Consider the following 16,406-nt stretch of genomic DNA (forward strand, 5'->3'; position numbering starts at 1 on the left):
AACAGTGCTTCTCAACCTGTGGATCATGACCCGTTTGGGGGTCACTTATCAGAGAGCCTGCATATTAGATATTTACAATTCTGATTCATAGCAGTAGCAAGATTACAGTTATGTTTTTTGTTTTGATTTTTTTTGAGACAGAGTTTGTAGACCAGGCTGACCTCGAACTCCGAGAGATCCACCTGCCTCTGCCATCCAAGTGGGATTAAAGGCATGCGCCACCACTGCCTGGCTGTAAAATTGCAATTATGAAGTAGCGACAAAATAATTTAATGGTTGGTGGGTCACCACAACACGAACTGTATTAAAGGGTCACAGTAGTAGGAAGGTTGAGAACAAATGATTTAGAATTGCAATCATCACATGAGGGACTCAAGTTCCATGAAGCAGCCCTTGCTGGTTTTGTATGACTCCCCAGTAGATAACTATGTTTAGTGTGTTCCAAGCACTCTACACAGTAAACCCTTGATGTTTTCTGGTACCCTGAGTCAATGAGAAATCTTTGAATCTGTGACTGTCACAGTGATTGAGACATAAATATGCAATGGTTATTCAGCTAAGGGACTTACACCTAAAGAAAATCCTGTCCGTGTTGTCTGCATCCTATCAGGAGCATCTTGTATGTTTTATTTTACCTAGCAGCACCACTGTGAAGTCGGTTATAAATTATTGTTCATTGGCTTTAGGGTGGCTTGACAAATGTGTGAAAAAAGGCCTTGACCTTTTGAAGAATTTAGATGGGCAGATAGATAGATGACCAGGAAAACAAATGGTGTGTTCCCTAAGGTCTGAAACACTTGACCCACAGAGTTCAGTAGATGCAACTGGGAACCAAAGATGAAACAATTTGAAACAAGATACAGCTACATAATTTACTCCAGTCTTCATTGTTTAGCCTTGCTTCTCTCAGGGAAAAAAGAACAAAAGAGAAACACTTGACTTGGAGAGTGTAGAAGACTCTTGATCTTGGTAGGAATCGGTTGCACTTAATTCTTCCATTTTTTTCTTCTTTACCAGGTGATGGCTGTGGGCACATAGTTATCTCTCAGGATAGCGGCACGGTGACATCTAAGAATTATCCAGGGACTTATCCCAATCACACTGTGTGTGAAAAGACCATCACAGTCCCGAAGGGGAAGAAACTCATTCTGCGCTTGGGAGATTTGAACATTGAGTCCAAGACCTGTACTTCCGACTATCTCCTCTTCACCAGTCCAACGGATCAGTACGGTAAGGAGGGAGGTGTGGGGTTGCTTCTGTAAGCGTAGAAGAATTGAGACGCGAGGAAGGCAAGCAGTGTGTTGGTGAGCAGCACAGAGGGGAAGCAAAACTTGCATTGTGTGAGCTCTCTGCAGGGTAACGTAGATCTACAGCAGTGAAGGAGATGTTAAATGTCTGTGTCCCATGTGTCTCAGAAGATTGGTTTGAATCTCGGTCTTGCTGGAAACCGAATCAGAAGTGTGGCATTTGGCTAACACATACATTCTTTTATTTGGTCAGTACTTATTGAATAGTGACTGTGTTTCAGATGGTCTATGAAGAACCAGATTATATTCAGTGAACAAAATTCCTATCATGGAGATTACCCCTGGGGAAAGACAACTGCGTTTATAACTTGACAGGCAGTGAGGAAGAAAAAGAAGGAGCCCTACGCGGGGAAGAGCCTGGGATTTCAGTGGGGGGTCAGGTGGGTCCTGCCAGTATGGGGACATTAGAGCCGAGATGGGTGAAGTGAGGGAATGGACTCCCTCGTAAAACCGAAGTCAGTTTTCAGGAGAAAGGACAACAGTGTAGAGGGAATTTTCCTAAATGACTTCTGAAATCACGCTTCTTGTGCTGTGGGTACTCTGTTTATGCCTGAGATAATCATCCGTGGTTGTTAATATCGATGGCCAACTTGACAGAATATAGAATCATCTTGGTGACGGATTTCTGGGCATGAAAATTCCCTGTGGTGGGAAGGCTCGCTCAAACTACACACTGAATAAAAAAGAGAATGCAAGCCAGAGCCATAACATGTTGTTACTTCATAACTGTAACCTTACTGTTATGGATAGTAAGTAAATATCTGTGTTTTCCAATGGTCTTAGGTGACCCCTGTGAAAGGGTCATTCAACCCACAGTGGGTCGAGACCCAGAACCGGTGATGTAAACAAAGCCTGAGTGGGGGATGGGAGACGGGGCAGCACAGGTTTGTAATCCCAGTACTTGGGAGGTGGACGCAGGAGGATCAGGAGTTCAAGGTCATCCTCTGATACAAGACTGTCTTGTGCTGCATGAGCCCTGTCTTCTTAGCTAGTCCAGCCCATTCTGATGCTATGCAGCAATTTTATCTAAAACACAAGGAAAAGTAGTAATTTAGTTGGTGATGGTAAGTCAACATGTTTAATGATGTTCAGAGCTCTTCTTTTGTGGTTACTTTAAAGATTCCCTTTGATGAAAACCACTAGCCAGCACACGCTTTAACTGAGTTAAAATAGACCCTGGGTCAGTTTGAACCTCCCCTGGGAATGCAGAAAGAAAGGCAGAAGCACTCTGTCCTTCTGTAACCTGAGCTTAGGCAGGGGCTAATTCTGTGTCCTATTGCCTCATCCCTGGGAAGGTGTGGGACATCGTAGCATTGTGACTAGAGCATCCCAGGGAACCATAGCTGTCATAGAATGCCCACTAAAGTGTATCTGGGAGGGATCACGTCTTCTGGAATGACTCCTGCTGTTGAGAAAGATGTCAACTTAACAGTTTCATGCGTGACTAAATAGCTGGGTTCTTTTTCTTCAAACAGTTCAATACTTTTCATTAAAACCCAAACGACAAGGGACATTAAAATTCCAAGTTGTCATTGTTTTGAATGTAGGGTGAATGTGCTGAAAAGAGTAACATTTTCTGGCACCAGTGTTGGCAAACTATGCCAAGAGTTCACATTCTTGGAATGTGCTCACATTTAGCTGTTGGGAATACCCTCAAATTGTACAGGTTTCATTACTTGGGCAGTTAACTTTTGATGATTCATTGCTTGGCGCATATACTTTGGGCATTTTTAACATTCTTTGGGGGCTTGGGGAGGTGGTTCCCTGGGTAAAGTGATTGCTGCGGAAGCATGAAGACCTGAGTTCGGATCCCCAGGACCCATGTAAAAGACAGGCATGAAGGTAGGCAAACGCATCGCTATTAAAGACAACCTTTCCTTTCCCATTTCTTCCCAATGCCATGTAAATATAACCTTGTTATAATAATATAAAACATTCCAAGGTAGTGGGGTGGTGGCACACACCTTAAATCCCAGTGCTTGGGAGGCACAGACAGGCAGATCTCTAAGGTCAAGGCCACCCTAGTGTAAAGACTGAGTTCTAGGACAGCCAGGATTGTTACACAGAGAAACCATGTTTGGAAAAACAGTCAGATAAATGAAACAGAGATAAAATGCCCACTCTTAAAGTAACCAAAGTCTGGTGTTGGAGACATGGTTCAGTGGTTAAGATCACTGATTGTTCTTGTAGATGACCCAGGTTCAGTAACCAGAACCCACATGGTGGTTCACAACCATCTGTAACTCCAGTTACAGGGGATCTGACTCCCTCTTCTGACCTCCTGGGGCACCCGGTGTGTACATGGTACATAGATATACATGCAGACAAAACACTAGCACACATAAAATCATTAAAAAATATAAATAAGTTGGGCAGTGGTGGCGCACGCCTTTAATCCCAGCACTCAGGAGTCAGAGGCAGGCGGATCTCTGTGAATTTGAGGCTAGGCTGGACCGACAGCCTCCAAAACAATACAGAGAAACTCTGTCTCGTAAAAAAAAAATATATATATATATATATATATATATATATATATCTCCAAAGTCTCAACTGTGGGTTCTTATCAACAAAACAGGTTAAATGCCTTCTTATTCCGAGAATGAAGAATCGGGTCACAGTCAAATCAAGGCAAGACCAAAGTGCAACAGATGTAGAAACTACAGTGCTTGGCGCCTTGGACCCACTCACTGTCCTGGGCTGCAGAGGGCCTGGGTCACTTCTCCAGCTCCACCCTCGGCAACACACAACGCTTCTCTCTGAGGCTCAAACGGCCACTCCCCAGCTGTTGCTCCTCTTTGTGGACTGCTGTCCGTGTGAGATCTGCCCCATGATCACACAAATCGCAAATTCTCGGTCTCTCTTGCAAGTACCACCAGGGAAATTCTCCAACATTGCAAACTCAGATGCCAACACGGGTACAGTCGTGGCCTTCTCTGAACTTCAGATTCTGTGTGCTGAGCCAGAGGAAACACCCCCTAAAGATGTGTGCTACCACCAACAGATTTCCCTGCAGTGATGCTAGTCTCTTACAAGCCCATCCAGCTGACTGGTATCGATTACCCCACAAAGCAAAGTTTCACTCTAGTGGTTCTGGTCCCTTGTTAAAGCCGATTCTTCCACCCCTGCTGACCAGAACCACAGATTATGAGTTTAATATCAAATGGCCCTGATAAGAGTCTTCAAGTGCTTTGGAACCTTCTTCTGAAACTTCACAAGCCAGGCCTCTGTCATCTACATTTCTCTCAATATTCTTGTCTTCCAAGCTCACAAAGTTTTGAAGACTCAAGGGCTTTTCCAACCCTGTATTCTGAAGTTCTTCTATAGTCCTCCCCAAAACAAGAACCTGGTACCAATTTCTGTCTTAGGGTTTCTATTAGTGTGATTAAAAAAGATCAAAAGCATCTTAAGGAAGAAAGGCTTTATTTCCGCTTACAACTCTCAGGTCACACTCCATCAGTCGGGGAAGTGAGAGCAGGAACTGGATTGCTCCCCGTGGCTTGCTTAGCTTACTTTCTTTCTATGACAGGACTATCTGCCCAGGGGTGGCAGGACCCTTCCACATCAACCACTGATTGACAAAATGTCCCTGCAGACTTTTCTACAGTCGGTTTTATGGTGACATGTTCTCAATTAGGGTGCCCTCTTCTCAGTTTGTGTCACGCTGACAAAAGACCAACCCAGAACAATGTTTTCATGTGTGTGGCTGAGTTAAGAAATTGACCCTGCTTTTGAAGTAGTACAACGCCCGAACAGTTGATTAAGCCAGGCATGGTGTCAGATGGATTTAATGCCAGAGACTCAGCAACAGTGTCGGGCAGAGCTCTGTCAGTTAAAAGCCAGCCTGGTCTTTGGAGCCAGTTGCTGGCCAGCCAGACCCTCCCTGTCTGAAGAGGAAGGAAAGAGTGGTGGATAACGCTCAGGATCCGGAAGCATTTAGCTGCTGTGGCTCCTTAGCCTCCTGTAATCAAGGACTGTTCCTCGTCTGGCTTTGCCTTTTGTGCTACCCAGTTATTTTGTACAGTGTCTGTCAGTTTAGGTTGCTTTGATGTCCCTTGTGATTAAATTCAGATGCTGCATTTTAACCAGCATGATGCTATCACGGTCTGGCTGCTCTGAGACAAAGTCAGGCTGTAACCCAGGCTAGACTGGAACATACTGTAGCCCAAGCTGGTTTTGAACTCACAGCAATCCCATCGCCTCAGCCTCCCCAGTGCTTTGAGCACTACGTCTGGTGTAGTACTGCTTTCTAAAGTAATCTTTAGCTCAGAGTGGTGACACACGCTCTTAATCCTAGTATTTGGGAAGTTGAGACAGAAGGATTAGAGTTCAAAGTCATCCTCAGCTACAAAGGGAGTTTGAGGCCAGTCTGGACCATAAAACTCGTCTCCAAAAGCAAGTAAATAGAAACCAAACTAATATAAATAAATAGAGTGTAACTTTTCTACATCAGAATCTGTGAGTGGCATATGCTTCCAAAATGTGAATTACGATGTCAGCGTCACCTTTTGCCTCCCTTTTCAGTCTCTTCTCCATTGGGATTTTTTTTCTACTCAAAACCGTACTGATTCTAGGTTATTTCTAGCAAAGTTTCTCCCAGTAACTTTTGCTGTTGTCATTCAAATAGAGCAGTGAAGGATGAGACATTGACAAGTCTCAGGTGGAAGGTGATGATGCCCCTTTCAGAAGATGAAAAGCATCTCTCTATTTACGTCTACAAAATAGTGGAAACTATTCGTTTCAGGGAATGAATACATTTACTTTGAAACTTAACAGGCTGAGTAAGCATCCCCATCTAAAATCCATATCCAGAATTCTACGGATCGGGAACTTCTTGTTCCCTGACATGACACAGGATGGGATGGGACAGGATGGGATGGGGAGATGGCTTGGCAGGTGAACAGTGTACCATCAGAGCCTGAGGGCCGGAGTTCAGATCCCCTGAAACCATGGGAATGGTAATGCTAGGTGAGTATATGCAGGAGGCAGGGTTGAGGGATCCCCAAGAGCAGACTGGCTGCCTAGACTGGCTGAATCTGCAAGGCCTGGGGTCATGTGAGAGATTGGCTCAGAGTATCTGGTAGAGAGCAGTCAAGGGGGCCTCTACTCTCAGTGTCTGTCTGCCTGCCTTGGGCATCAGCATGCGCTTACACATGCGTGCCCCTACACATAAGTAAATAAGAGATTCTGAAACGGTTTGGATTTCAGAGCACCTGAGGTTCTAGGTTTCACATTAGGAATGCTAAGTAAAATCTATACAAATATCAAGATGCAACCCCACGCCACCCCAGCCTCTGACTCTTTGTCCCAAGCACTTACCGTAAGGGATAGTTGACCTGTATTTCTTACTGAAAAGTTCCTGACCCCCACTTCCTTGCCAGCCCTTTTGTTTTCTAGGCCATGGAGGATTATCATGTTAAACATTGCTGTAATAGTTTCTTATTTTAAAAATTGTTGTATTATGTGCAGGGCATGGTGGCCAGCCAGCACTTGGGAGGCAGAGACAGGTTGATCTCTGAGTTCCAAGACAGTCAGGGCTACACAGAGAAACCCTCTCTTGAAAACCAAAATAAATAAGGAAATAAATGAATAAATCCGTGTGTCCTATAGCCTGCATAAACTTGGTATTGTGGAATTCAGGCTTTTTACTCTCCAGTCTGTGTAGTCTTATCTCTTAACCCTACCCTCATCCCTATACCTAGGCTTTTTCCCTAAATGCATCATGCTAGATTCCTGAGGTATGGTAAAAAGACGGACAAGATTATGCTTATTATTAGCACACATGGTGGGAAAGAGGGCTCAGGTGGGGAGGCTTCTGGAAACTGAGGGGTCTGCCAGGGTGAAAGCTGGCCATGACCCTTTATGGGGCTGGGTGGGTGAGGTGTATGGGAATGAGGAACTTGTTGCACTATGGAGGTGCTGCCTACCTGTCTTCTGAAGTCTCTCCTCTTCCTGGGCAAACAGGCTCTGCTTGACTTCCCTTTCTGTGATAAGCAATGTCACCTTTAAACTTACAGGAATCAGTTTCACAACCAAGAGGAATGCTATCGCCTCATACAACTTCCGGTTTTCTGTTCCTCCTCACATACACACGTGCACACCTTTTCCCCACCCCTGAGGTTCCCGGGAAACTCTCTGATGCCCTCCCTCTACACTCTGAACCTATTTCAGATTTATGGGGCAATTACTTCAACTTCACCTGGGGTGTTGGGGAGTGTGTGTTCTTGAGCTGGGAGGACCCGTTAGCCTTCCTTTCTCATCCTTGAGTGGTTAGCACAGCCCTGCCATTCCAGATGATCTGGTTAACGTTTGCTTGCAGTTTTTTCCTATAATCTTATTTATTTAACAGTTTCTCTATTTATTTATTTATTTTGTTTTTTTCGAGACAGGGTTTCTCTGTGGCTTTGGAAGTTGTCCTAGAACTATCTCTTGTAGACCAGGCTGGCTTCGAACTCAAAGAGATCCGCCTGCCTCTGCCTCCCGAGTGCTGGGATTAAAGGTGTGCGCCACCAGCAACCCGGCTAAAGCTGGTTTCTTACAAAAGAGAAATTTCAATGTCATTGTAGTCACACCCAAGGAGGAATCACACTTGGCGTTTCCCGTCTGCAGACAAGGTTGGTTTTTCCTTCACTTACTGTGGAAATCCATGGAACAGAGTAGAGGGGCAAGTGACCTAGCAGGCACCTGTGTGAGCTCCCTGGGCTCAGGACCTGTGTGCTCCTGATTCTCCTGGCTAACTAACCCCTGCGCATCAGGAAGCTGCAGCTCAAAGAGGCGGAGGAGCTTGCTGAAGCTCACTTAGGATTGAAGTGGGCATTGGACTGTAAAAGTGTGCTCTCTATTAAGTAGCACACTATCCCAATTCAGTGTGACAGAGGCCATCTGAGAGCTTGGCTTATGTGTTACACCGCCAACTTGTGGCTCTTCTGTGGCTTTGCTGGAGGAAATGGTACCCACTTAGCTTCCCGGTAGGATCACTACGGGAAGCCAGGAAGCCGGCCGGGTGGCCTGTGCTGGAAGGAAACAGTGGTCAGTTAGAGGAATCCTCTTTTGTTCTGTGCTTTGAGCAGCAGGGAAATCAGGAAGTTCAAAGGTCAGTCTATATTTCCTGTCCCCCTACACCCAATATACAAGTGTCAAGTTATGACATTAACGGTTAATGTTTATTTATACTGCATTAAAAAAACAAGATAGATGGAAAAAGTGGAAAATAACAAAGCGGGTTTTGACCCATAAGATTTCTAAGTTTTAGTTGGTGGTGATGGCTCACGCCATTGATCCCAGCACTGGGTAGCAGAGTCAGGCAGATCTCTGAGTTTGAGGACAGCCGGGACAACACGGTGAAATCATATCTCAGGAGAGGAAAAAAAAAAAAGATTGAGACAGGATTTCTCTTTATTGTTTTGGAGGCTGTCCTGGAACTCTTGGAACTTGCATTGTGGACCAGGCTGGCCTCGAACTCACAGAGATCCGCCCGCCTCTGCCTTCTGAGTGCTGGGATTAAAGGTATGCACCACCAACGCCCAGTGGGAGTGGGGGGATTTCTAAATTTTCAGATTGGTAGGTATTTAGCAAACTGTAGTAATATCTTGTCACTGTGACTTGATCTGTTTTTTTTTTTTTCTTTTCTTTTTTAATCCCAAAGAGAGAAAACACAAGCCCAGAAGCCACTGTTTCACAAATAGTTTTCCTTGCTTTTGGAACATGTGAAGTTCTCTCTTCAGCTTTTGGAAGATAAAAACACAGAACCTTGAAAGGAATTTCCAGCATTTAAAAGGCTGGAATGTTTGCCTAAATGTTCCCCTTTAGGTATTTCATTAACATAACCATAGTCTCCCGGGGGAGAAGCTACTTCCCTAAAAACACTGTGATTTAGTTGCCACCCTTCGTGAAGGATGGCTTGGTGGGGTGCTGTGCTGACTGGGGAGGCTTGTCTTCACTCTCCTGTCCCTGAAGCCCGAGGAAAGTCGTACCTTTGTCTGGGAATCTGTCTGACTCACTTGTCATGTGTTAACTGATTTTTGTCTGGGAACCAGAGACCAAAATTTCGTGACTATGGTTTTAATGGCATGATCCAAGAGTATCCCCTTTTAAATGCTAATTTCTCCTTTTCAAAGAAAATGGCCCTGAAAATTCTATAATTTTGTACAATGGCCTGACTGCAATTAGCAAGCCTGGACAGATCCTGCCGTTTGACTGCATTGAAAACCAAATGAAAAATGGGTAGAGCTGTGACTGCAGCTTCAAGCATTTCTGGTGATTGTCTTATCAGCATGTCCCTCAGCACGAAGCTGGGCCATGCTGGGGACCACTTTCCTGGCAGCTGATGGTGTGCCCTGTGGCCAGCCTTGCCACTGAGCCCCACCGGGCGTGTTCCTATCTGTCCTGAAAATTACACACGTAGTTCAGAAGGGGCTCCATACGACTAATGAAGGGTCTGAGGAGGCCTTTTTGTTGTTCCTTTTAATTTATGACAAACCTCCAAGGAGATAGGTTTTCATTTGATGCGTGTGTGTGTGTGTGTGTGTGTGTGTGTGTGTGTTTACACCGACACTGGGGATTGTTTTCTTAATGTTATGCATGGGACTATTTCAAGCTCCACTCTCATTGCCTTGTGATGGCGAGGACGGGGCAGCCTATGGAGAAGAGCTCTGCGCTGCTGCACACATTGCCAAAGGTTCCAGGCTTGGCCCGGAGCAGGCTGTGGATTGTTCTTAGAAGCACTGCTTTATTCGTACACTATACAATGGGTTTCCCTCCCAGCTCCTCTGTTAAAGGAGGCGGGCAGCTCCTGCTTTCCTGGCCTGGGTCTGCGAGGACTGCGAGGACTTGGTTTCATGTCTGGTGACAAATGCTACAATGCTGTTCCATTTAGTATCACTCATAGCTCTTCCCTTGATACAGGGCTGCCAGTTACCCACAAGAGATAAAAGTGTCTTCTTCCCTGGTGTTTCTGCCTGTCTAATTATGTTCTGTCTCAGTGACATGGGGATTTGTGACTGGAGCATGAGATAGGACCTGTCCTGCAGATAAGAATAGAGGCTGCAACACTGGGAATGTGGCTTGGTTGGTAGAGTGCTTGCTTGGCATCCCAGGTTGGATCATTGCACAAAGCTGGGTGTGTGTGTGTGGGGGGCATGCTTGTAAGGTCAGTACTTGTGCTGGGATGTGGAGGCGGAAGTTAGTTCGAGGGTGTTCTTAGCTACGTAGTAAGTTCTAGGCCAGGCTGCGTTACTCGAGACCTGAGCTCAGAAGAGAAAGAAAGGAAGAAAGGCAAAAAGGAAGACTGACAGGCTCCTGTGCCCTGGCTCCCACAGCACTGCTGGTGGACAACCGGACGTCCTGAGAATGCCTGTGCCCTAACTATAGGGAGTAGGGCCCAACCTGACTTTGGATAGAAACTGTTTCCCAAGCAAAGAACACTGTCTGCAACAAAGAGTCCACCCACCGTGGTCAATGTGATATGATACAGGATGACCGGAATGAGGACTCCTTTGAGTTGGGGAGCTGTTTCCAAGAGTTTAAGTACAGGAGAACCCCCTCTTAAAAATCAGGTGGAAAGTGTGTGTGGGGGTACAGGCAAGTGTCATTCACTAGCAGCCGTGCTCTGACGTGAGAAACAAGACCCACCTCTCCCTCTGTAATAATGAATTCAAGAGAAACGTACTGTTCCACGGAAAGGGCAGAGAAAAGCCTAAAGTGTCTGGCTTGATAGTGGTTTTTAAAGTCCCTGTGTGAGGGGCCAGAGGTTTGGCTCAGCAAGCAGTTAAGTGCACTTGCTGCTCGTGCAGAGGACCCGGGTTCAGTTCCCAGCACCATCATGGCTCATAAATATCAATCTTCTGACCCCTGTGGTCACCAGGCACACATATCATGTACATGCACACATACATGCATATATACATACATACATGCAGGTAAAACAAATAAAATACATATGGGAAGAATAATAAAGTCCCTGATGAAGGGCAGTTCCTGCCCTGCTTTCCCACAGAGACATACAGTCTTTAATTACCTCTCACTCCCCAAATTCCTTGTCCTATTGATTCAGGATGCAAAACCTTATCTAGTGAGTATTCTGGGGCTTGGGCCTGCCCTCTTCTGGGCACGGGTTCAGTCTAGGAGCAGACTGCCTGCAACTTTCAAACTCAGAATCCGGAGACAGGGACGTGACCATAGAGCTGAGAGAGTCCAAGGGCTTCCTGCTTCTCCATAATACGGATGAACTTGAAGCACACTTTATACTGAAAATAGATGTTAGCAACTTCTGTCTTCCATTGAGAAGTTATACTTCACTGGGCAGTTTGTTATGGAACATGTAATGTACTTAAACAAGCCAAAATGGTACAAGTCCGTTGCTAAACATGGCTTCCGTTTTGTTTTGTTTTCTGAGATAACGTCGCTTGTAGCCCAGTCTGGCTTACCACTTGCTGGTAGCTGAGGATGACCTTGAATGATTTTTCTTCATGCCTCCATCCCCCAAGTCCTGAGATCACAGGCATGCGTGCCACTATGTCTGGCTTGAACATGGCTTCTTTTGGGGGCTTTGTTTTTAGCTTAGCTGAGGTGTTTAGTCTGTCATGGGAGGAGAATGGGATCAAGCAGAAGAATCAGGGTTTCTTGGCTACATAGTGAGTTCAGGGTCAGTTTACACTTCATGAGATCCTTTTGTTTGTTTTTGAAGAGGTACACACACACACTCACACCCATGCATGTACACTCACATACACACACACACACTCATGCTCACTCACACGTACACACATGGAATAGACTCTAAAATGAAGTACATGTAGTAAGTACAAGAATGGGTAACAATCACCGAATATCAAGTGTTATGCGAAAAGTTTCTGCACCCTGATAAGCCTCTCCGCCAAATCAGACCAAATCAAACCAAATTAGGGGGAAAAAAAACCTCACGTTTAATCCCAGATGATTTTCCAGTCCCCCAGAGAGACCAGGAACCACATATCTGTTTTCTGGGGGACAGTTTAAATACCCTGTGGGAGTGGTCTTGAGTATCTCTGGGGGAATCGTCATCATTTGATGGGCTTTCTGAGATGTAGCAGGGTTTGGAGAGAGATGGGGGAGGGATGTTATGATATTTGATGCAAGGGGAACCTTGGCAGATCCCGTGGCAGGTGAGAGGCTCCACTTGCAGGCAGAACTCACATGGGAAGGTTTACTGGGGGAAGGGAGTGGGGAAAGAAAAGAGAGAGAGGGGAGAGAGAGACAGAGGCCTGTCTGAGGAAGCCAAAAGGGAGAGAGAGGAAATAGGTGGAGCTTGTCTCTCTCTCTCTCCTTTTTTGTTTTTTGTTTGTTTGTTTGTCAAGACAGGGTTTCTCTGTGTAGTTTTGGAGCTTATACTGGAACTCACTTTGTAGACCAGGCTGGCTTCGAACTCACAGAGATCCATCTGCCTCTGCCTCCCGAGTGCTGGGATTAGAGCTGTATGCCACCAATGCCCGGCTGGAGCTTCTCTCTTAAAGGAACCTTTGGTACTGCTACAGAGCCAGGGTAGTGCTTGCCATGTGCAAAGGAGTGACATACTCTGCCAGGTCCTCAAGGGGTGGGGCCAATGTAGGCGTTTGTGGAGGATCGGCATGAGACAGGTATTCTGGCACTCAGGAGCCACAGAATTCTGAGTGTTACACAGCTCAGATGGAAAGGTATCCTGGAGCTTGGGAGCCAAGGACTACCACAGGTCACAGTAAGCATAGCAGCTTACAGCCCTGCCTCAGAGAAAGGTTTCCCAGTGTATGGGCTCTGCTCTGGCAGGAGAGGGTCTTCCAGCTGGGGATGTTTGCCCAGTGTAGGAGTTTTGCTAGGCAGGAGGTTTTCCCCCCGGCAAAGTTGCTACAGTTCAGCTCTGCTCCAGGGAGAGTGGAAAGCCGAGTGTAACAACTCTGCTCTGCCAGGGGAAGGTTTCCCCGGCAAAATTGTTACAGCCCTGCTTTCTCTGCTCTGCGGAGGGTCGTCTCTGCTCGCCACAAAAGAAGGTCTTCACCGAAGCTCATCAAGATCATTGAAGGGGTTTATTGGGAGGGAAGAATCCAGGAGAGTGGCTGCCCTCTGCCAGAGTGGTAGAGGACAGCCGGGTAGCAGGAACAGCCACAAGCTGAACAGACACAGGGTTTATATAAGGCTTTCAGGATGGGGATTGGTCAGATTTCAATGCTGAACTCAGATTGGCTAGAGCTCCTGCTCGAGGATTGATTAGTTTTCTGCACAGGGTTAGGGTCAGATTTGGCTCCCTGGTTTCAGGGCCAAAGTATGTTTCTTTCTCTGGTCCTTTTTAGCCTTTGGCTCCAGTTTTAGGACCAGGGTGCATTTCTTTCACTGACTCTGATTCCAGGGACAAAGTGTGTTCTTTTGGCACTGGTTTCAGGGTCAGAGTACATTTCTTTGGTTCTGGTTGCAGGGCCAAACTGTGTTTCTTTGGCTCTGCTCAGGGTGTGTCCCTTTTCCCTACAGCCAAGGTATTCTTGGATACTAACAAGGAGGGATTGGGGTGAAGCTTCACCAGAACATCATGTACTGTCTATACCATGTGCAAGGCAGGAAGTTTATTTTTATTTTATTATTATCATTATTTTATTTATTTATTTGTGGTTTTTCAAGGCAGGGTTTCTCTGTTTATTCCCTGGCTATACTCTGTACACCAGCTGGCCTCATAGAGACCCACCTGCCTCTGCCTCCCAAATACTGGGATTAAAGGTGTGCGCCACTGGTGCCCTGCTTGGCTGCTTGTTTTGAGACAGGGTCTTGTCCAGGCTGGCTTGGAATTCACCATGTAATTCAGGTTGACCTCAAGTTCATGGCAGTTTTCCTACCTTAGCCTCCCAGTGCTGGGATCACAGGCATGAGTCACCCTGTGCAACTCAGGATGTTTGTATTTACTGGTATCACTATAAACACACGAATGCTTTGATTTTATGAGGCCACAGGAATACGCTTGGCTCATCACCGACCAAAGTGCTGGTGTGTGGCACGTGGTTCTAGGACTTGAGCACTTGTGGGCTGGAGAGACGTTTTCATAGGAAAAGATGCTGTCTATCAACCCTGTTGGTGCATGTCTCTCATGCCGGCCACTGGGGGGGGGGGGCTGAGGCAGGAGAATTTCACAAGGGCTACCTCGTGAGTTCACGGCCAGTCCAAGCAAGCTGATGTTCTAGTCCTAAAATAAAAAGTGAAAAAGAGGACCAGGGAGATAGCCAGTGATAAAGCAGTAGCCCAGCCCATGCAGGGCCAGCACCACATTGTGTAGGGAGTGGGTTATCATCCTCCAAGGCGTCTGGCTGAAAGCTGAGAGCTTTGCTTGGACATCTAGGGGCTCTTAGGGGTTCCCATTGGATATCCTTCCCCCTGTTAGCTAGCTCTAGGAAGACAGTTAGTAGCTTCTGTTGGGTCCAAAGGGAACTCTATCTCCTCCAAAGTCTGGCAGTCAGACAAAGCCAGCATTCCTCTACCAGCTGTGCTATTTCCCTTTCCCTGGCAGAAGGGACAAAAGGCTATCTGTGGTGCCCATTAGCATATCAAAGCCCATGCTGGCCTCCAGGCTCCTGCAGTGTCACAAGTACCTGTTACACAAGTACCTGTACATGGGCATTTCAAAGCCCATGTTGGCATCCTGGCTCTTCTCACCTCCTCCCCTCCCCTCCTCCTTCCTCCTGCTCATGGGATTCCCTCCCTCAGCTGCTCATTCTCCTCATAACCCTGCTATTTCAGTTCGGCTCTTCTGGCCATGTTCAGTCTACTACTTTCTCTGTTCTGGACTCTTTCAGATGCCTCCAGCTGTTGTCTCCCTCACATCTACAATAAAAACTTCCTGCTTAAGCATGCTGTTAGCCATGTCACACAGCTTCTAGCCTATGGAAAGGAATCTGCAGCTGCCCAGCCTTGGGGTTGGGTGATAGTTTGAGTGCTTTGCTCAACAGGCTGCCTGATCTACAGAGCAAGTTCCAGGACAGGCTCCGAAGAGATTCACCTGCCTCTGCCTCCCGAGTGCTGGACTTAAAGGAGGGTGCCACCACCACCCGGCTGCTAATCATTATTAACCATCACCTTGGGCAACTACCTTGCACATGCTAGCCAAGCATTTTACACTGAGTCACATACATACCCAGCCCTTGGTTTCTGAGACATGCCCCTGGCATGTACCCCAAACTGTCTTTGAATTCTAAATTGTCCTGCCTCCTTCTCAGTGCTGGTATTACAGTCATGAACCAGCTCTAGTATTCAATTATTTTCTTATTTGGCAGAGCTCACTTCTTGAATCACATGGTATATTAAAGAGAACAGATTTTTAAAATGTTCCACATGTCATTATATTTGGGTTGGGCTTTTACAAATTGCTGTAAATAAAAGAAGATTTCAATGCAAGCAATATTTGAAGGATAAAATATACTCTGCTGGAGAAAGAGGCGGATATAAAATTGTCTTGCTCTGTGGGCACAGTCTAAAGAGAAACCATGCATTTTTTATTAACGAAGCATTCATATAGTTCTTGGTATATGAGCTATTATAAGTCACCTGCAAATATTACATCAGGGAAGTATTACTATGTGATGAGGGCTTCTAATGGGGGAAATTGGAGCTGGGAAGATGGCTCATTTGGCATGGCGCCTACCACATGCACGAGGAATGGCATTGTGATCTCCAGTACCCAGATAAAAGCCAGGCACGTCAGCTCCTTGGCCACACAGCCCAGCCCAATCCATACACTCCAGGTTCAGCAAGAGACGCTTTCACAAATTAAGATAGAGGGGATTGAGAGGTGGCTCGTCAGTTAGGAGCTACTGCCACTCTTGCAGAGGACCAAGTTCAGTTTCCAGCAAGCACAGGGCTGCTCACAAACATCTCTAACGTTCCAGAAGATCCGATACTACCTTCAATGCCACCTTCAAAATATGTCTTTAATAGTCAAGAGCAATAGAGGAAAACTACCCGTGCACAGGCACATACATGTCCACACTTACACGCGTACATTTACCACACACACTAATCTAATGCATGAACTGGGCCAGGAAGTCATTGTACTTGGATTTTACTGTAACTTAGTAATAGGGAATAGCAGAGATGTAGGGCAGGAGACCTTCAGAA

General features: G+C 46.1%; 1 protein-coding gene across 2 annotated transcripts in view; it reads left to right on the forward strand.

The window, feature by feature from the left end:
* The window catches only part of Dcbld1 (discoidin, CUB and LCCL domain containing 1), a 71,806-nt gene that overhangs the window by 22,185 nt on the left and 33,215 nt on the right, over positions 1-16,406 (forward strand). For both annotated transcript variants that reach the window (XM_040728134.1, XM_005073290.4), the window contains exon 2: positions 1,018-1,230. In XM_040728134.1, coding sequence (XP_040584068.1) covers positions 1,018-1,230 — 213 coding nt within the window. The remainder of the gene's footprint in view (positions 1-1,017; positions 1,231-16,406) is intronic.

This window comes from Mesocricetus auratus, unplaced genomic scaffold (assembly GCF_017639785.1).
Source record: "Mesocricetus auratus isolate SY011 unplaced genomic scaffold, BCM_Maur_2.0 Super-Scaffold_100018, whole genome shotgun sequence".
NCBI classification, from domain to species: domain Eukaryota; kingdom Metazoa; phylum Chordata; class Mammalia; order Rodentia; family Cricetidae; genus Mesocricetus; species Mesocricetus auratus.